The sequence below is a fragment of the Scophthalmus maximus genome, chromosome 9 (assembly GCF_022379125.1).
Source record: "Scophthalmus maximus strain ysfricsl-2021 chromosome 9, ASM2237912v1, whole genome shotgun sequence".
Taxonomy (NCBI): Eukaryota; Metazoa; Chordata; class Actinopteri; order Pleuronectiformes; family Scophthalmidae; genus Scophthalmus; species Scophthalmus maximus.
Window position 1 is genome coordinate 18364949 of NC_061523.1, and position 22053 is coordinate 18387001.

Sequence of the window (22053 nt, forward strand, 5' to 3'; positions counted from 1 at the left end):
TTAGAAAGGGTAGACACATATTTGATGTATGTTGGGTCCCACTGAGTAAACCAGGCAAGAAAAAGCCCTGGTCAGCGATGTGACAGCGGCACAACAGTCACCCTGACAGAGCTTTGGCAGCCCTTTGCGGAGACAGGAGAACCTGCCGGACGGCCCCATCTCGGCAGCAGTCCATCAATCAGGCCTTGATGGTTGAGTGGCCAGGCCGAGGCCATTTGTGTAAAAGGCATGCGACAGCCCGTCGGCAGTCTGCTGATGGCCCCTGAAGGAGTCTGAGAGCGCGGGGAAAACGACTCTGCTCTGATGAGACGGAAGAAAAGAAATTAGCTCCAACCTCTTTGTCTGGAGAGCGGCAGACGTCACCAGCCCAACACCATCGCTCTACCGAGGCACGTTGGCGACACAGGCCGGTCACAGTGGAGGGAAATGACGAACGCAGGCAAATGCAGAGACTTGTGCGGAAAAAAAGAAATCCAGGGTGCTGAGTCGCGGGACACCTTTCAGCACCAGCGGGACCCCGAGCTTAAGGCCGAGACAACGCCGGAGTGGCCACGAAACAAGTCTCTGGCTGCCCTCGAGTGGAGCTGCCGAAGCCTGGATTTACAGCAAACCCCCTTTGGAACATCTGTGGAGGGAAGATGAGGATGGCAGCTCACAGACGCCGCCCATCCAATCCGACAGAGCTCGAGAGGATCCGCCAGGAAGAAGATAGAGGAGATGAAGAAGGTTTCAAAGTTGTAAATGCTGCCAAAGGCGTTTTCTATGAAGGACTGAGCTCAGGGTCTGAATGTAAACAAAAGTTCATGAAAGAAAATAGATTGGGATTGAAATATTATGGAACGAGATTAAAGGGCAAATATGTCATTTTTATCCGTGTACAACCAAGTCCACGACCCGATGAAATGTGCAAAAACTAATGGGGTATGTTTCTTATATAAACACAATAAGCTGGTGTGTCCAACTATTCTACCTGACTAACTACCTGATATGAGAACAAAAATGTGTTTCTTGTAGAAAGTATTTACTAAAAGACTTCAACCATCTTAAGGGTCTCAATACTTTTGTTAATGTAATAATTCAAAAAGTTTTTATTTTAATGCATTTGGAATAAAATATGGATTTTCTTGGATTATGGAGATTATGCAGTGATGGGCAAAAAATGTCAATTTGACCCGTTTACTGTCGAGTCTACAACACAATTAAAAAATAGTGAAGGGCTCTAAATATATAGAAACCCCTGAAAAGTTCATTCATTTGCTTTAAAGGTCTTTTATTTGTTTCGCAATAGTTTTATTGAACAAGTTACATTCATAACAACATCCTCCATCATGTTATGTTCTCAACTGAATGATTATAACCTGAATCTTATGAGAAACCGGGCTTTAGTGTCGATGATCTAAATGTTTCCAGTGTGAGGCGACACATTCAACTGTGACAAATACGTACTTCTTTCACTCCAGTTGAATGATTAAAGGACTTTTGAGTGGTTGAATTACTTGGACTGATTTCGCCACGTTTCTATTCACACCATCAACAAGCTTCTTTAAACGCAGGTAAGACGCAGGCTCTTTTAAACATGGTGCCTGAATTAATTTAAAGCATTCACGTGTACCTTTTTTTAAATATGAAAAAGAGAGATGTCTGACTTTAACTGAATACCTGTCAGTCGTCATGTGTGTTTGTGAAAAGGAGGGAAGAAAACAGAACTAACTCCTTCATGACTCAAATTTTTGAATGCAACAAAGATGCAGGAATGTTACATATTAAAAATCGGCAACACTGATGAGACAGGAAATGAGAGGCGTGAATGGTCGTCGAGTCACCAGGCAGAGTGCTTGCACTGAAATCTTGCAGGCCAAACGCACTTCGTTCAGTCACTGTATCAACACAATCATTAAGTTCGTTTCATGAAGGTGTCACGTCGTCCTACATGTACTGGGCGTCCATGATATCCAGATACTTGGGGTCGATCAATTTTGGAAGCAGACTGGTCCTGAGAAGAAGATAAAACACACAGCCAAGTCAAACGCACCGTTTAGATGGAAACAGCAGCCAAAAGGAAAAATCTATGAAAGACTCAAAACTAGTTAATTAGACAGTTTTTAAAAAACGCCAACACAATATGAGCAACTACTCAGCACCGCTGACAATTAAATAATCGCACCAGGATTTACATTCTGAGCGTAATGCAAGACACTTTTAGACACTTTTTTCTGCTGCACTCATTAAAGGAGTAGTTCGGCCATTGGGTATTTGATGAATGATCAAAGTCAATACAGGAGAGTCCGAGCTCCATGAAGACAATTTGAATTTAAAGTAACCTGATGGTGTTTTTCTGGCCTGTCTCAAAATTCCCTCCCACAGTTTGTAACACATGCTTGCATGAATGTTGGACTAATGTCACGTCAGTGTAGACGCTGTGTTGGTTCCCGCGGTCCCGCTCGGGCCGCCCGTTGGTCTGGGGTCGTCTCACCTGACGGGCACAAGGAGGATCATGAGGAGCGGGAAGACCATCTTCATGTAGGGCAGAGGATACATCCCGAACGCACACAGGATGATCAGCTGGACCATCTGCAGCCCCGTGAAGAAGTGGACCTTCCTCTGAGGCACCCGGCGGATGTAGTGGGTGGGAGGATACGACGTCTGGACGGAGCAGTGAGGAAAATGATACGGTTAATATTCTTGCTGTAAAATATGTTGTCCGTGTTGTATTAAACCTGTGATAGAAAGAATTCGATATACAAATACACAGTTATGCTGCAAAATAAATGATCCCATGGGGAGAGGTGTGCTTGTTTCCCTGTAGCTTATTCATTTAGCTATTTGCTCAAATTAAAAATTTCTCAGAAGCATATTTCTGCTTCCATGACAAAAATTAGAATTTTTGATATATTGATATAGTTAATGTTATAATGACATATTTTCAACATTTTCCAATATATATATACACATATATATATACACATATACATATACATATACATATATATACATACATATATATATATACATATACATATATATATATACATACATATATATATATATATATATACATATAAGTAAATAAAATATGTAAATGAAATTGGTTTAAATGCTTGGATGAAAGACGGACACTGGTTGTCATCCTGGGCTTCTAGCATGTCAAGTTTAATCTACAACTCCGAACCAAGAGCAAGACAATAGATACAAACTGGCGCACTAACTATTAGCAAAGCAAGCGACCAATCAAATGCGGTCTCTTCATCTGCTTCCTGATCACCTGTTCTTTAAGCAGCAGGGCCATGCGGTCCACCATCTGGTTCCCGTCCAGCGAGGTGGCTGCGATGTAGAGGAAGAGGCCGTAGAGGACGGGCTTGGGGATCCACTGCAGGGGAATGGGCAGCATGAAGGCGGACAGGCCGATCAGGATGTTGGCAGCCAGCGAGGTCAGACGCGTTTCCTTCACACTGACGATACTGTAGCACACGGAGGCAGAGAAAAGTTTGGTGTGTGACTAAAATAAAACCCTAAGCATGACTGAACAACAAATAGATTTTTTTCCTTCTGTAATTGTCCTTCAACTCCAAAGATGCATCTTGGGACCAGTTGGGGGGACTTGACCCTTAACCTTTCTTTATCCGGCTTAACCAAAATTTCCTCTACCAAATTTAATAATTAGTTAGACCACAACACCTTACCTCATTATCCTCTCTTCAGGAGATCAGACTTGCCAGAACTGCTCAACCATATTAGACACTCATCGCGGTCTTTATGATCGTCTGTCAAGCTCAGCGTTCGGTGGTGCTCAGGTTCATGGTAAGGTTTCTTGACCACTGAGTAAACCACATCTGCTGATGAAGGTCACTGTGTGTGATGTGTATTACTGTAGAACCTGTGAGTACAGTAAGTGCATGGGCCTCGAGCTGTTTTCATGCTGTTTCCAATGTAAAGCCTGAACTGTCACACTCAATGTGTATGTGTAGTTTTCAGTGGAGCTAATAGACTGTATTGCAATCATTTTACAATAAGTTTTGAAACAAATAGCAGCATAGACATTACAAACTACACTTCACTTTATTCAATACCTCAATTATTTAGTGACTGACTGTCTTCTCCCTTTTTTCCCTGAGCCTCAGAGGTTTTTGTAAGTTGCTAAGTTCAAATAGAGACCAAATATCTTTGTAGTTATTCGCCCTGCATTTGGACTTGCAAAAAACCTCCAACGCTCGGGGGTGAAACGAGCGCAGACACACCGGTGTCTTGCGGCTGTCTCTCAAAGCCTCCTGTCCTCATCTCAACTTCACTCACGTCGTGTAGAGGTGTCCGTTCTCTACGTGCTGTTCCACTTTGGCCAGCTGACGGGCGTGTAGGGAGGAATGTGGGAAGGCAGCGTGCATCCATGGCAACCCCAGACAGGACATGAGGATGTTGATGAAGCCAGTCAGCACTAAGTCCCAGTGGAAGGCTGTACCTTTCAGCAACCTGGTACAAACGTTCACATACACGAGTTCTTAGCAGTTTGTCAATGAAAGACTCCCGCAGTCACTGGGACTGTTTGCCAATTCAAATGAACATGAGGATACAATAGAGCCCTGTAAAATAGACAAGACATGCTGCCGTAAAGGAGTGCGCTTACAGCACAATGTATGTTGAACTTGCTAAATCATCTATTGGCCAACATGAAATAGTGGTCTTACTTGTGCTCTGGCACGTGTGTGAGTGAGATGACGATGTTCTGGTCGATAAAGATGAGCAGCGCGAGGAGAAAACCCAGCCCGACCGCGCTCAGTACGTTCATTCCCGTCAGCTTTTCAAACGGAGGGTATCTGAAGATCGGGCCGTCGTGGACACTGAACACGGGGACTGACAGGGGCAGACATAAGACATATTGACATATTAGCATTTTAACACATTTCCAATGTTTAAAAAAGCTGAATCTGAGGAGGATAGTAAGCTTTTGTTCTGTGATAATATTTCAACCCGTTGTCTTTGACCCATATTTCATTGAGAACCCACACTGGGTTGAAGCCTCACTGGAAAATGAAATTTCCCTCCTGGAGAGGATTCATGGACAGGTGAAAGACGTTCTGTGCCAAGGCTGAGACTTCAAGTCACACAAGGGTATTCTCCTCTATCGATTCTGATATTCTGACAGATCTGTACTCACGCTGTATGTCGAGGAAAAGGTAGGAGCCAATAAAGGAGCATATCACCACAGAGATAGGCAACGCGCAGTCAGACACCACCTCTCTGATCTTGTGATTCAGATACGGGCTGCAGGGGGAGAAAAAAAGAAAAAGAAAAGGGACACTTGAGTATTTGCAACTCTGATGTAATAAATCCTGCGAGTTTTACCACAGTAGTTTACAGTAGTTACTCGCTCAGTTTGAAAAATGTTCCATGTCAAGTACTGAAAGTTTGCCACTGATGGGAAAGAACAATGACGTCCCAGGAGTCAGACACAGGCAGTCGCATTCATCTACATCGTGTATCACATTGCTACACCCGAAGGGTGAAAACCACTGTGCATGATTTGTAACCTTCTGTCCGACTCCTGGGATTTTTTATTCCTTTTCAGCTTCTCTTATCTTCATACAGGAAACAGGCAAAGGTGGAAAGTAACTGATCACATTTACACAAGTAATAGACCTAAGTACATTTTTATGGCACTTACAAAAGGCTGTCGTATTCTACTCCATAATTTAAGTCAAGTGTTCAGATCCTTTATTGAAGTAAAAGTAGCAGGACTATAAACAAATGAATAGTTTGGAAATATGATGCATTTTTTATTATACATTAACTTCCCCAACAGTGTGTTCAGTTTAAATTATGCTGTTTATTTAGAACAATAAGGACTTTTTCTTTTTACTCTAATGCTCGTCTTTTATTTCCTTTTCTTTTTATTTCCTCCTCCTAAGCAGATCTCTGTTTGGAAAAATATCTTTCCTGCCATCAATGTGCGTGAATTTTCGCCAGGAAAGGGAATAAACGTACTTCCCTAAAAGAGTGAACGTACCTCCTCTTGATGAGATAGAGGGCGTAACCCAGCCACAGAGTCCCCAGCATGAGCAGCAGGCAGAGGATGGGCCTCTCTCTGGCGCACAACACCAAAGACTCTGGCAGGAAGACGGACGCGTGTCCTTCGTCGTGGCCCAACAGCGAACCAGTCTCATTTTGATGGCCGAGCGTGTTGCCCGTCTGGTTCTTTGTCCTCTCCAGAATCTCCTGAATCTGCTGGAGCACCAGCGTGCTGTTCGTGGTCGCCAGTGTGGGGCCGTGGTAGTAGTGTTTGAAAACTGGGAGGTGTGGAGGAAAGGAGATGACATTACAGACAGACTAGAAGACTCCTCATGACAGTATTTACTCTTGGTGTCGACACATTTACCATAACCTTCAGAAGAATACCCCAGTACATATCATGAATAACACTTCTATATCATTTCAGACACTGGATTATTCCCTTTTTCGTCGTAATAATCAGAATATTTGCATGCATTCAAGCACATTCAAGCATTTTAAGCAATGCACCGGATACAGAATTTGCTAATTTTGCCGCAGCTGCAAACAGCCTGAGATTTCAAGAGGAAGAAAGAAAGTAAGAATCCACCATATGCTCATCCGTTTATTTCCTCTCTAATGACAAACCCTTGTGTGAAAGCCATAAACAGAAGCAACGTGAACAGACTAAAGTATATTGAAATTCTGAAACACGTTGAATGTAGTCGGGCCTCGGCTTTACTCACTTTTGACGGTGCCTTTCACTGCATCCCCGACAAACGCTATGGAGATGAACAATGCAATGACTTCTTCTGTTGAGCTAAGAGACATTGGAAGGCAAAGAAGCACGGCGTGATCATTCACACAGGCACAGACGCAACAGTCAATTCAAGGCAAAATGATAATCAGTTGATGATAATGGCTAAAAATAGGGAGTCATAACACGTGTCTTTCTTTTCGGTGACGTCGGCCTCAGTGCTGTACACGGCCACGCGGTTCAGTGTTCGACTACATCTTTTAGAAGTATGGCGGTAATGAATGGTGTGTCTTGTTGTCCACTCACCGTTTGAAGAGTTTCATCACCAGGCTGACATTGAACAAGCCTCCGAGGATGAGGAAGAAACTGTTCCATAAACCGATGCAGGCGTAGAACGCATCAAAGTCGAGGTTGTAGTCGTCGCAGATGCCCCGGATGACTATAAAACATAAAGACACACAACCACACACACACAATCTCATCATCAATAACAGTTTCATAGTAAATTTACTGCTACCATGTTTTTCAATGAATCATTGTCCAGGATACTAGTGTACAATTTGAAATGTCCGCTCCTCCTAGTGAAAATCCACTAGAAAAGAGTGTGCAGGCAGATCTGCTTTGTCAAATGAAATCTTTATTCTGACTACCAATTAATAATTCAAATTAATCTGAATGTGATGCAAGAAGAACAAAGAAGGGGCCACTGGAGAAAAACAGGTGCAGACACACAAGCCCTGGATAACAAAGAGAGAGTAGATCCAGTATTCAGCCTCCAGCTGTTCGGTGCACAGCAGTGAACAGTGGGTTCGATAAATGATGTCGACGAGTAGCGAGGTTGAACTTTGTTTATTAAGAGGATTGCTAAAAAAGTTATAGTTCGATAAAATGAGAATTTTTATCAAAGATAGGTCTCATGGTAACACGTGATTACATTTTGGGAGGAATGCAGATTTGGATCTGGATTTTGAAGGATTCTTCACCATCGCAAGATATGAGGACAAAACTTTTAACATTTTGCATTTTGAGTCATAACAGCATATGGGTGGGGGGTTTCTCAGCCTTGACGGAGGTCTGCGCTCTCTGAGTGATCTTGTTCTCTGTGGATTAGTCTTTGTGAGTGACCCCTTGACATTGAATAATTTATTATCAGTGATTTCATTTAAACTGATTTTCATTTAAATTCTCTTCCTCAGACACCGACAGTGAGGCGAAGGAGGACAGAGGTGAAATAGAGTGACCTGCGTCCATCGGCTGCCTAATGATGAGCGCAAATATTGAATTAAATGGGTTTGTTTTTTCATTTTAAGTTTGTTTCTTTGGCAACTGTCATGCATGTAGTTTCTCTGCCTTTTAGCAGATCAAATGAAAAGCTCATTAGCAGATGTGCTTTTTCTTTTGAGCAGTAGAACACAACACGCACCACTTATGAAAATGGCCAGTGGCGCAGTGGTCAGCGGAATGACGAGCGGCGAGCCGGCAAACAAAGCGTAGATAACTCCTCCGATGCTCTGGCCCACAATGGTCTTCTGGACATCTGTCAGCAAAAACACAAATTAACACAAAATTCAAAAGTGACGGTGAAAGTTTTTTACACCCTTTCCTCTCCTGCTTTGTTCGCGTATATGTGTCAGGTGAAAACTTGTTGTGCTGATATCATAAAGGCCGGAGTCTTTACCTATCTCGCCTCTTGTGCTCTCATCGTTCAGTGAGCCGAAGGCGATGGCCGGCAGTAGAATGGCAATGTAGAGAAAGATAGCGGTGGTGGTGTACTTCAGCAGGGAGCGGTCCTTCCCGGTGATTCCTTGATGGATTATTTAAAGGGTTATTAAAGATATAAAAACTGAACCAACAGCGTGGGGCTTTGAAGGAGAAGTCTTTTGATTTTGTAGCAGTAAGGAATCAGCCCATCTGACACATGGCCTCTCAGGAAGCAGCATTACAAGATATCGTTAGTACCGTCTGTGAAGTCTGAGGGGTAGAGGGGGAGTCTGCGACGGAGGTCATCGTAAACACCTTTACCAGCTTTGAAGAAATCTCTGCACTGTGAGGAGAAAAAGTTTAGTCAGGGCCACTGGATGCGTCAGTCAGTCTGAGGCTCTGGAAGCGATATTTTTAATCACGTACTAGAATGAATAAAGGGTGGGACCAGATGCAGAGTCATGATGAGCACAGGAGCATTAACATCCAGTAAGCAACCAAACAAATAATAAAAGTTAAAGCACATTTGTCCCCACATGACCCCTGAGGCCATTGTAACAGATTAGCAACAGCATCAGTCGTATCAGGTCAAATTGCAGCGCCACATGAAACATTGCGGCGTGGGCACATAGGTGATTTTCTTTTGCAAACTAGCTCAAATCGATATCCTTCGTGATGCCTCCGCCAACACAACAGCAGTAAAGAATCTTGGGTTCATGGATCTGGATTTATTTTCATAGATGTCCATACTGAATAACGTGTCTTTTCAATATAGAGCATCATTTCAAATAATTGAAGAACTGGCACCGTATAGCTTGTTTTTGTATCATACAAATTTTGGACAAGCAAAGTAGGATAATAGTAGGGTTTCGTATGTAATAAACCTACATTCAAATGCTGTTTTGAAGCTGTTTAAGAAAACAGGTGCAGCCACAACAACTTCACTTCGGCCTTTTACAACCCAAAGACACAACGCTGTCTGAGATGGCGGTATTTGGGTGTTCCCCCTTCTCCAAACCCTCCTGCTGCGCTCGCGCACACACACACACACACACACACACACACACACACACACACACACACACACACACACACACACACACACACACACACACACACACACACACTTCCTCTTAATTTAAACACGGGACATAATTAAGTACTTCATCATTCCACGGAGCTGCACACAGTCTGCTGCCAGGACCATGGCAGACCTGGCAGCCTTCACCAGTCTGTTGGCCAGATGCTCCTCGTTCCTCCGGCCTACATAATCATATAATCAGACTCGTCTACTTTACTGCACCGCATCTTTTACGTGGCTGGATGTGGAGTGGGAACACAACAAGGGTGGTCTCCACATGTGGGGAGACCTAACAGCTGGTAGAGAGTATAAATGTTGGTTTTACAAGGTTGTATGCTTTGTTAGCTACAGTTATATATCCTGGTTGTACAAGCTGTTCTAGGTTACTGCTTTTTGTCGTCACCATTGTTCTGACATACTGTAAATCATCCTCCGCTTTCGCACCTGAAGTGTTTTCCCTCGACGTGGATCTGAGTCCTCCGCTTCCTCCGCGACCGGCTTGTCGCTGGCGACAGAGAGCTGCTGGCGCTGGCAGACCAGCTCCTGTTTGAACTCCTCCTGGGTCTGGGCCTCCAGAAGCTTCTGTCTGAAGGAAATGTCAGAGAACATTGTGGCAAATGTTCGACCCAGTTCAATGGCCGTCTTGGTGCTTTTCTGAAAAAAAGGGGATGATGAGAAAGTTAAAGTTGTTGATGCATTCTGCTCGTGCCTGAGTATTTAATTTTTTTTTCCGGCCAACAGAGCACAGAAGCACAATTTTCTAAAGCATTTTTTGCTCAGTGTTGCAGAAAACATGAGGATACAAGTGATGGAGCAAAACCTTGAACCAAAGCTATGTATCTCTCAGAATGCACTCGAGAATGGAGGATTCTTTCAATATCCAGTTAATCTGCTGATTAACATCTCAATTATTCAGTTTATAATCATAGTTTATAATCACAAGGTAGGAAACAGCAGCAAATATTCACATTTTAGAATCTGGAAGCTGTAAATTTCTGAAGGCAGAAATGTTGCCCTTTTTTTTGCTAAATAAATAAAATAACATAAATGTCTGTTGGTCCACTAATAAATGAATCAACAAATTTGAAGATCTATCGGTTTGGACCTTACCGTTCTCGGAGGGGCCAGGATGAGGATGACGTAGCGAGCCTCGCAGCAGTTGACTCCCCAGTTCTGCGGCCTCTCCAGTCGGGTCACACACACGTGGCGCCTCTGCAGGCTCCGCACGTTGGAGCTAAATTGATGGGGAAATTATTTGTTTTGAATCGGCGGCGCATAGATGATTGATTGCGCGGCACTCTGCATTGGCAGGTGGCAAAATTAGAGGCCACTTATCAAGCTTTCACAAAATGACTTTTCCAATGAAAAGAGTCTTTTTTTGTGTTTCGCCCCTGTACAGTCGAATGACCTCAGCAAAGATCAGGAGGGAAATTACCACATAAATTACTCACTGATGTGGAAACTGGTTCAAATAGCTCCCGTACCCATAAATATTATCGGAGATAAACTCACAGAATGCAAAGCCAGGACTGCTGGTATCGAACGCCGGTGGAAGTAGCAGTCACGCCCTGAATGGTCTCTGACAGGAGGTGAACTGTGAAGCACAAAAATGTAACGAACAGCCGGAAAAAAAAAAGCTTGAATGCGGATATGCAAAGCAGCTTTCGGAGCAAACGCTTCACATCTCAAAATGATGCGAGTTCCCTTCTAAAAAAATGTTGTGCTCACCGTTAAACTCCTTTCCTCCGGCATCAGTGAACAGCGAGTTCATGACCTCGTCCACATCACATCTCCCGAGGCCCTCGTTCACCACGTGGGTCAACATTCGCCGCAGGACCTCGTCCAGGGTGGCAGCCTTCTCATCCAAAATGATGCTCGCCTGGGCCAGGAAGCTGTCCAGGTCCCTGTGGGCACGCACTTCCTCCTGGAAGTTCATCGGCTTCACACACTGGTGAGAGGCAAGAACAAAGGAAATTCTGATCGTAATTCGACTGTGAAACAGGGGGATAGTAGATTGTGTTATAGTGTTATAGGCCTGTCGCTCAGTCCTCCCATATTAAAGAATGATTTTTAATTCAGCACAGTTCTCAGTCAGTCAGTCACGGTGATCTGACGGACATGTTAGGGACCCGAGGGCACAAGTGGGAGCTGTAACCAAATCAGTGGGGTTATCTTTAAAACATACAGTAGACGGAGCAGAACGATACTTTCTGGTCTGTATATTCCGTGGTAAGAAAGAAAGATGTGTAATGCAGCTTTTCAGCGGGAAAGATTGTGACCGACCGGGGGAAGCAAATCTTACTTTTCTTGTCGTATTTAAAAGTCCAAATGCAGGCCCCTCGAGATCTGCACATAACAGAGAAACACAAGGAATCACTCACTACTTGCACAACACTTTTTGTATTTCTGAAGTTGTGAATATAATTAGTGTTCTCTAATATCAATAGTTAATATCAGTCTGCCCAGTTCATGTCCACGAAGTTGATATTCATGAGTGTGAGAATTATTCTCAGATAGTGAAAGTGGCTGGAGTAGAATACAATCATCTGTTCTCTCTCACTTATATTTATTCTTAAAACAAGTCCTATGTAATATACAACAGCTGACTCATAGAGCACACATACGCACCCGACACACTGATCTTGATCGGGTTTTCGTAGACGTGGTCCTTGTGAGAGGCAACGGGGGAATTTTGCCCAGAATCCTCCTGCTCCCCATCCTGCAGCTCTGTGGATCAAACACAAAACAGTCACCGTGGAGTATCAACCAAATCTCCGTCGACATTATTAAATACAGCACTTTAATTTCCTCTGAGGAGTTTCTGTGTCGGAATAACTGTTCACATAAAAACAATATCAATAGTGGAGGCCATTACAGCCTCGGTTGTCGACTCGCTGCAGTAAGTCACGCTGAGATAAACTGTCCCTTGTATCAAGGTTAAGATGCTGTGCTATTCACACAGGGACAGTGTCTCCAGTATAGGGGACAATTTATTTTTGCCCACCCACCACTATGCCATCTGTTGACAAGCGCACAGCAAGGGGGAGGGAGCAGGGTAATAAAGTAAGAAAAATCCTCCCTAAACCAGACGCGCGGCAACATAACAATAGCAGCGCCTCGTAAATTACTTCATCGAATAGAAGATAAAAATGGCATCTCGACTGTGGGTTTTATGAACGCGGAGCGAAGCAGACCCAGGATTAGAGAATTAACCATAACCCCTTCACAGGGCAAAGCTTTGAGCAATGAATATTCCCTCTCCCCGTCATTGACTCGGAGATCATCTGCCTCGTTATTTCGCCATTAATTAACTTCTCAACACACAGCGGAGGGACTGGCTGTGCCCACCAGTATGTGAAATGGGTCATCAGTGAGCAGCAAGAAGCTTTGGCAATAAATGATTGGGTGTTATATCCAGTTTTCCTGATGGATAAAAAAAAAAGGAACCTGAGTTATATCGTGCGAAGGGTTTCTTATCAAGTACATGAAACGGCAGAGCCCGTGCTGGGAAAAAGCAATCGGCGTAAACTAAATGCTGTGTCACAGCAGCTACGCACCCATCTCTTGGAAAACGTATCCATTCTTGGACCTCCCAGTGGACGGAGCATCTGCAAGGGAGAAAAGACAAACTCAACTTCTTGCTTAGTGATTAGAATTCACATGAGAGTATGTGCTACAGTTTACATGATACATAAGGTGTTGTCCGACACACGATTTCCAGAAAATGTCCCAAAAAATTGGGTCTGGACATTTGCCGGAGTTTGCCGTTCACATTAGTGGAACGCAGCAGGAGATTGTCCAAGTCAGATGCCTTCACAATAGCAGAAACACTTCAGGAACATTCAGGCGAGGAGGTAGATCTGAGATAGATCCCACCCGCTCTGACATTTTGTGGAAATTTGCATTTGCGCTCTCATACACAGCCCCTCCAGAGAAGGTCCAAAAGTCCAGACGACAGTGCAGTTCTGAAAGCAGCTAGTGTAAATTAAAACCACAACTTTTTAAAACACATTTTATGCCATTAGTCATTAGCAATAGAAATTAGATTTTTCTTTAATGCAACAAAGCCTCGGCCAGACTTAAACCAGACGCCAGGTCTTTCATGATCAGTCCCTTAAACCCTCAGACCACCAAGGCACACCAATACCATAACATTCTAAATATTAGAACATGGATAAAAGCATCGATCTCCCTCCATTGCAGACCTGTTGATTAATATGTTGCCATTGGAGAAGTTCATGTGGAATGATGCACTTTTTCAGTCTGTCAAAAGGTCAAACCTCGAAGAGATTTAAAGGGATCTGAAAACATTATATGATTTAATTTAAAGAAAGTGTAAGTCACATGGTCATATTGACAATAAAAGAAAATTGAAAAACCCCCAAAACGTGCTGAGAAACTCGGACAAAGAGAACCCCTTTCGCTCTCAGTTACAACATGAATCTGCTGCCGACTGTGTCTGATGTTTTCACAGGCACTCGTGTATCTGTGAGACCCCGCTGTGGCTGTACACATGAGCTTTTACTTGCCTGGGGCAGAGTTTGGCACCCGGGGCTCCCGAGCAAGGCTATATCTCAAAGCAGATTAAAAAGAACATTCCCAGGCCTCCTCCTCTTCACAGGAGTCACAGACAACAGCGGTGTCTCGCAGCTTTATACAAATAAACTGCTTGAGCCAGACCTTTACGGTCTAGTCTGATAAAAACAAAGGTCAAGTTTATTGTTAATAATCTCAACTTTATCCAATCAGCAACGTGATTGATAATAGAGACTGGCGGCCAGGGAACAGCAGCGCCTCACACTCGTCTCATCAGATCCAGCAGAAAAAAGTGAGAAGCTGTAAATAGACATTTATGCTTCAAAAGACGAAACTGACGAGTGAGAGTCAGTGTGGGAGTTTTTCCACATGGGGAGAATTTTGACATTGAAACTACTCCTCGGCACAGTCTTGGCTTCCTGACCCCTTGGCCCTGCTTGTGAACTAGGTTTTGGTGAATTCTCTGGATGTAGTTTAAATTAAAGAAAGATAAAATGATTACAGTAAATAATAATTCTTTTCTTATGCCCTGTGTTCATGTTAATGTCGAAATCCTTTTTTTTTCTCTTCCTGTGAAATATTTCTTCAAAACAATATTTAAACTCATCTTGAACATCAGTGTATTTGTACATAAATGTATCCTGTCAAATGATTATGAAAGACAAACTAAACCCACTCTTCATATAAAACAACTCGAGCCAAGCAATATAATTGAGGTGTGTGTGTGTGTGTGTGTGTGTGTGTGTGTGTGTGTGTGTGTGTGCGCGCGAGCGTGTGTTTGTATCTCAGTCGGTAAAACTGTCACTGTTTACTTTTCCAAGAGCGCACAGTCACACTTTAATTTATTAATTTCTCCCTTATCCTCCTTCTCTTCAGATGACTTAAAGCCTTAGGGATGTTGTACTAATCCCTGCCATCCTGCTAGCTGTGGGATAAGGATGTCCTTGAGCTATAGGAAACAGAGGAATCCTTGTTGGGTCTCTGGAAACAAGTTCTCAGAGTTACAAAGTTGTAAACTCCGTTGAACTGTGCAAGGTCAAACCGGCAGACGGGTGATGGGACATGTCGTTTCGGAAAAATAAGGGGTCATTGTAGATTTTCTCATGAATATAAAGGCCTCTCTTTATCGCCTGCTTTGTAGTGGGACATACTGTCATGTGCTGAGTTACAATCAGCCGCCGAACCTCAGTCAACCTTATGAAGACCTGATTTGACCATGGTGGATGCGGACAGCTGTACCATGAACTTAAGGTCACACTGTACACATTCATATATTGAAATAAAGCAAATAACCGGAAAGAGGAAGCACAGCTCAGTCCACTTCAACACCTCAAACGCTGCCTGGTGTTTGTTTATGCACCGTGGCGGATATGACCACTGGACCAATAGTAAGCAGTTTGTTACCTTTTACTCACTGATGTATACGTCTTTTTGGTCTTCTCTTTAGACATTAAAGAAGTTCATTATGCATCATGACACTAATCCACAAAGAGACTGAAGTGTCACAGCACAACAGAACAACATTCATTTCTAGAGCACATTTCATACCAGCAGAGATTCAGTTTGCTGCAAGTGAGATCAAAATCAAAATGAAACCTGTATATGCAGCATATACATTTACACACAGTATGCAAAGCATGCACGTAAGTGTATAAAAACATCACCCTGACTCTCTTTTTGCACAATAAAACTTATCAAATACATATCTGCTTTCAAACGCTACTAATGTTGGAGCACATCAATATCATGTGGTCAGATTTCACCAGATTTCGATTGACAGGCCTGCACCTTTAGATTTAAGAGTTCTGATAGGTTAATGCTGAATGAGGAGGTTGTTTAGTAGATGTGAGTACCAGTATTGTGCAGTCAAATTATTATTATTATTATTTTGATTGCATAATACTTTTGTTATAAATTTGTCATGGAAGGGTGAGAGCAAGTGGATCTGCTAATATCCATTTCCACATTTCTCAGATTTTGAGAGGACCAGCAGAGCATTGATGAGGGGCGATGGACCGGGGAGCCGGTCAAAGGGACAGTACGCGATTTTTGGAGAAAGCTCGTCTCTCTCTTTGTTGTTGCAGATGATTTTACTGAACTGACCAGGCCACGAACCTGTAGCCTCAGGTATGTGAGCGCTTACCACGAGGCCAAAACCCCTGTTTTGATCTGTAGTTGAAAACTGACTGACCCGCTGAAGCTCAAATAGCAAATTCTTACTAACTACAAGAAAATATGACTAACAGAGACACGGTAGGTTTGATAAAGCCTCTATATAATCACACGATCATCAGCTTCGGCCAGAGAATCTCCTTCAACAAGCTTTGAAATTTGCCAGATTAGAATATTGGACATTTTTCTCCAAGATAATCTCCTTAATCCTCGACCTGAGAAAAAATCAAGCAGGACTGTTTAACCACTTAATGGCACTGAATAGAAAACACATGTCATATTCTGTGTTTAAGGGCAGCAGGCAACGATTGTTTTCATTTTCATTTAATATGCCATCTATTGGTATGAAAACATATTTTAAAGAATTGTGAAACAATTTTCCTAAAGCTCATGTCCGACCAGCAATCCAAAACACTTCCATGTTCAATTTACTGTCACACACAAGAAGACCAAAAATATATAATTTGGTATTTTTGTATAATTCAACAAATGAAGAAGTCGCCAATTGAAGATTCAGTGATAAAAGAGAGTTTTCTAGAAAGGAAAATGAGTGGAATATACATTTCATTAATCAATAGGACTGAATCAATCTTTCCCTTCCTGTCACTGGTGTGGTGCTGTAGAGCGTTCAAACAGATGCTGAACATTATTTGCAGGTCTGTCGTAAAAACAGAGAGGTGTATTTCATTTATTGCCGTGTCGTAAATATTGACCCACATCTTTTGCTTTTGGTTTTCTCCCTGCTCTGGACAATGAAAGCATCATATTCTCTGTCTTTCAGGTCAAAACTATAAAAAAAAAAATATATATAGATAAAAATAAATAAATAGCACCCAAACAAGGAGGCAAATTAAAGAGAATAACAGTATTGTGAATACTTATGGTACAATGCAATATGAATCAACCCTTTCAAACACACACACACACACACACACTGCTATAGAGAGGGCTTGACACAGATGTCTCATGTTTCACCATGAAAGACCTTCTCACCCAACTCCACCCCTGCACAACTCACCAGATGGCACAAAATGGAGGACCTTTTTAGATTCCATGTTCTGCAGGTTTTTAGGGGGTTTTTTTTATAGGTGAGACGCTTTCCAAAGGTCAACCCATTATCATTCTCTCTGCTCCCTAACTTACTAGTGATCCCTTCTCAGTATGTACTCATACACACACACACACACACACACACATGCTGAAGTAGAATCACCTCCCTGCACCTCCTCCAGCAGCACGTGGGTTTTGGGGGGAGGAAGTGGCAGGGGCAGGAACAGAAGGCACGGAGGGTGAGAGGGCTGTTTGTTTCTGCTGGGTCCTTGTGCCTATGGATTATATACCTTCAAAAGAATTAAATAACGAAATAGCGTTTGTGCATTTGTTATTGAACTTTTTGTCACGTTCTCTCTTATTATTACTCTAATAAAGTCTTTTATTTTGACTTTACTCTCAATAAAGTCGTAATTTAATAATAATAAGAAATAATTAGAAAAAAAATGTAATATTACCAGAATAAAGTCATTGTTTAATAAGAAAAAGTCATAATATTTTGAGGAAAAGAAAAAAAACAATACTGCCAGCCATTACCTCCTCCTCAAAAGAGCCAATCCTAATAGCTGTGATAACATGGTATTGATGTACTGAAACTCCACAGCATAACGTTCACTAAAAATACCACTTCAGTGAGTTTTTAAAGGTAGACTCCGTGGAGGGCAAAGGTCACCCCTTTCCTCGTGTCTATGCATACAAACAGCCTCTTCGGTGATTCGTCTCTCCCCTTTGATATCACATTTGCACAGATATGTGAAGACCTCATACCGGCTGCGACCGCTAAATCAAAATAAGCGCAGCATGAGGAGCAGGATGCACTCTGCTCTGTCAGACTCTGTCAAGGTTAGACAGTGAGGAAGTGGGCTGACGCAAGCCAGTTGCAATAAGACATGAACAGAGCCGGATAAAGTAGTCGAAAAGAGGCCTGATTCAAGGATCAAACTAAAGACACACCGCCCCCAGCGGTCAGAAGCTAAAACTCAAACTCAGTCAGACCAGCTGCACAGGAAAATCTAAAAAAGGTAAAAAATATATATATATATTCCCCTGGTGATCATGATTCTCAGGGATATTCATATTTATTAATAATAAAAATGTAAGTAAGTAGTGGAGAAGTAACCACGAATGACACAACTCTAAGATTTTTTTTTTTTAATAGGGGGAAAGATAGAAAAAGTCATATGAAAAACAATTCAAAAAAAGTAATGATCGGTTATTGGTATTGTGCTGTTCAATAAAACATTGAGTAATTGATCAGTCTGCAGGTTTACCGATCTACATACAAACATTAGATAACGTGCACTATAATATTTAGCCAGTCGTTCTCAATTGTCTCATCAATTTCTTCTATATTACAGCTGGAGTTACAACAAAACTGCTTAGCTATTGTTTAACTGGCTGTTACTTCCTAATTTTTTCTTCTCTGATTCCACACGTCTGCTCCAGAAAGTTTGCACCTTAAACTGAAATGTTTCCATAACGGTAAAATAATAATTATACATATGTTCATATAGCATTTTTCAAATGAGAAGCATATGGTGTTTTCCCAGGAAGAAAATAAATAAATACAACACACACACACACACACACACAGACAGACACACACAGACACACAGACACACAGCAGATGTCCTGAATACTTTTGTATTTATTTGACTGAATAAAAGTTAAGCGGTGGAGGCAGTGGTACGACTGTCACCTGTTTACTATTATTTGTTTTCACTCACTGGGATTTTTCTTGATTGAGTTTGACTCCAGCGAAACAATTTAATTCAGCCTGAAGGAGCGAACTCCACTTATTTCTATTGACAGGCACACGTAGGAGGAAATCGTATTGCCGTGTTTTTATCTGACAACTTGGGAAGCATATTTCATTGCCACTGTGGAATATTAATATAAACAGTACAAAAAAATTAAGAGAGGACCTGTGCAAGCGTAGGTGATTTTCTACGGGGAAATATATTTTGCATCCAAAACAAATAGTGCTTGTACAAGCTGGAGACTTTCTCCCTGTGGATTCTTTCTGTTTAATTTAAAAACTGCATGATGGAATTACTCACATTTTACCTGCTGGTTATTTTTTGTAGAAGTTGCAAGCCAACTTTAAAGACTCTTTTATTAATTGACACCAAAGGCAGACACAAGAGACGCTTTTGTTTACAAGTATGTTTTAAAAAAAATTATACAGGACAGCTTTTTTTTCCGGGGGGGATGGATGCAAACTAAATAACCCAAGCCTCCGTCTAGAAACCGTTCATGGCAATCATATGAGAATACGATAATAAAGGGACACAACTTTCAAAACAATCACCACTTTGGCCCAAGCCAAAAATAGAAGAAACATAGTGCAGATGTGGCTTTTCCTTTGTCTGCCATGAGATGGCAGCACAGTCTGATGCTAAAAAGCATCTTCTTATTTACTTTTACATTATGAAAAAAGCCAAATGTAGATCTTATTAGATTTTTTCTGAGGACCTTTCTTTAAAGAAAATCCAAACATGATTTACAACACCCTAGAGCAGAAAGTCAATGTTTTGAGTGATCTTTTGCTTCTCTTTTTAACAATGCCTCTTGCGTGAAAAAAAAACCCTCACACTTTTTGGGAGATTATATTAATCTCATGAAAGTTTCCTCAGCTGGACGCAGGAAGAAACGGACAGACAACATGAACCGGTCAGATCTGAGCCCAGTGAGCTCATACACCACTCCCCGCGCTCTCTGTATAAACATCCAAGTCAAATAGTGACCACACCATCACTAACAGAAGCCAGGAAAGCAATGAAATGTTGCATTAATAAACTAATGTTCTGTGGTCAAAGGGTTCAGTGCAAGAGCACAATGAGTTTGGCTACTGTGAAACATTAATCAAACTCCACGAGTGCCTGAGGGGCATAACTGAGGGAAACACAAACATAAGAATCACCCGAGGGGCATTGTCAGAGGAACACACACAACACGCAAGACGTTTGCATTGTTGGCTGTAAAAGCCAAACAAGCACACTGTCTCTTCGTGATGGATATTCAATTAAAATCTGCACAAAGCACTGTTATGCACAGTAGTTTCATGCGAGTTAGATGAGAGCTAATGGGTGAATTTGTTGACAATATTTGACTGACTGGAAGCTAGAAATGTGTAACAGGGTGAGTGTCAAAGCCTCCAGTCAAACATTAAATATTGTTTGCATGTGTGTAGAAAGACTGTTCAGAGAAATCTGTCATTTTAAGGTTCTTTCATGGCGTTGTTTTTCTTACTCGTATATATATATAAAAGCAATAACTGTGATTTTAAGAAGTAAAATGGATTTTGTTGATGATCAGTCAATTTGATATGACTCCTGTGTGCAAAATTACAAACATAAGTGTTTGTTACTTAGAACATATGGTCATTCACTACATGCTACCGATGCAACAATTAGGGTCAAACATTTACACTTTTCTGTGCTGATTTAGTTTTCCCGCTGAATTTGCAAAATCTGTTCTGACTAAATTCCTGCTCATTGTGTTCATACTTTGACCTCTCTCCATGAAGGTCATCACATCTCCAGCCCAAATCGTTCACCGCATATCATTCTAAACATACACAATAAACCTGCGTGTAATCATAGACCCTATCTAAAATCCACGGCCATTATTTCATCACACATTTTTCACATTTTATTCTTCTTGAATAATACTCAAGTGAGATTTTGTGCTATGGTTCATTTTAAGTATTTGATGGGTATTGTTTTTTAATCATGGACCAATTCACAGTGATAAGAAAGTAAATAACAGCCAAACTTTTCCTGGTTCGGTTCAACCCTCCCATGTGGTGCTCCCGCAAAGAGAAGAACAAGAACAGATGATCATCCACAGATACACGTTTTATGGCCCTTACCTTCTGCAAAACGATTCTCAGTAACTCCGGGCATCTCCTTGGCTTCCTCTTTGGTCTTCATCCGGATACTTGCAATGCGACCAACAAAAAAATCTGTATAATTTTGGATAGGGCAATGGAAACTCAATTAAAGTACAGAGGTGAGTGTGGTTCCTGTGTGTGACTTGCAGCATGAGTGATCTTGCAGGCAGGCTCACAGGTAGATGGGACGGGGTCCCAGCCAATGAATAACACTTTAATGTCCTCTGTGCCAATCACAGTGAAGCTGACTTCAAGCTGGGATACCGGGGGAAAAGGTGACGAAGAGAAGCAGGAGGATATGAAGAAGGGGGTGGAAGGTGTGAGGAAACTACTTGTAACCCATGCTGGGACTCATTGATATTTTAATGCCACTCTGCTGTAAGGCACTTACCATTGTACTGTTTTGCTAAACCATGAATGCAACCATTGCATAGTATCTCATGGAGAACTGTTTACCTGTTCAGGTATTCATGTAATTCTAATGGCTCCCTAACACAATCTCTAAGTAGGCATGTACTAGATCAACCATTACAGCATTTCCCCAGCTGCTGAAGTTGCAGTCTTGTGTTGTTTTGTGATGCAGGGATACAAGGTACAATACACCATCTATACATAAAGACTTCTGTTGCTCCACAGGTTGCTCACACAGTCTCTGTAAAGCAGAGTGTGTGGATATTCTGTCTGCACCTAACTGATTATCATGTATACCAGAATATCTGCCAGAGGACATGAAGAATTGGTTAGTGCTCAAAAAGAACTAGTTCCGGTGACGTGTTATCCCACGTCATCGGAAGTCAAAGGTGTTTGAAGCTGTTCCGACTGGCCACACTTGCAGCCGGGTTAAAGGTCGGCCGTCACAGAGAGGGACCAAACATGACAACA

General features: G+C 42.0%; 1 protein-coding gene across 2 annotated transcripts; it reads right to left on the reverse strand.

Annotated features, from left to right (window-relative positions):
• Window positions 1-1249: 1249 nt before the first annotated feature.
• On the reverse strand, window positions 1250-21343 carry LOC118319058 (solute carrier family 4 member 11). 2 transcript variants are annotated; one of them, XM_035649134.2, is made up of 20 exons: window positions 21151-21343; window positions 13076-13126; window positions 12147-12245; window positions 11821-11864; window positions 11247-11466; window positions 11031-11112; window positions 10629-10752; window positions 9963-10172; window positions 8696-8780; window positions 8415-8540; window positions 8160-8273; window positions 7043-7175; window positions 6726-6799; window positions 5999-6278; window positions 5150-5256; window positions 4680-4845; window positions 4291-4464; window positions 3263-3458; window positions 2474-2643; window positions 1250-1993 (listed from the first exon to the last, which is right to left on the reverse strand). In XM_035649134.2, exons 1-20 carry the CDS (start codon window positions 21209-21211, stop codon window positions 1927-1929), a joined length of 2583 nt encoding a protein of 860 aa, XP_035505027.2. In that variant the 5' UTR covers window positions 21212-21343; the 3' UTR covers window positions 1250-1926. The 2 variants fall into 2 exon arrangements, with proteins under 2 accessions (XP_035505027.2, XP_035505028.2); XM_035649135.2 differs by lacking the exon at window positions 21151-21343 and adding an exon at window positions 17245-17455.
• Window positions 21344-22053: the final 710 nt, after the last annotated feature.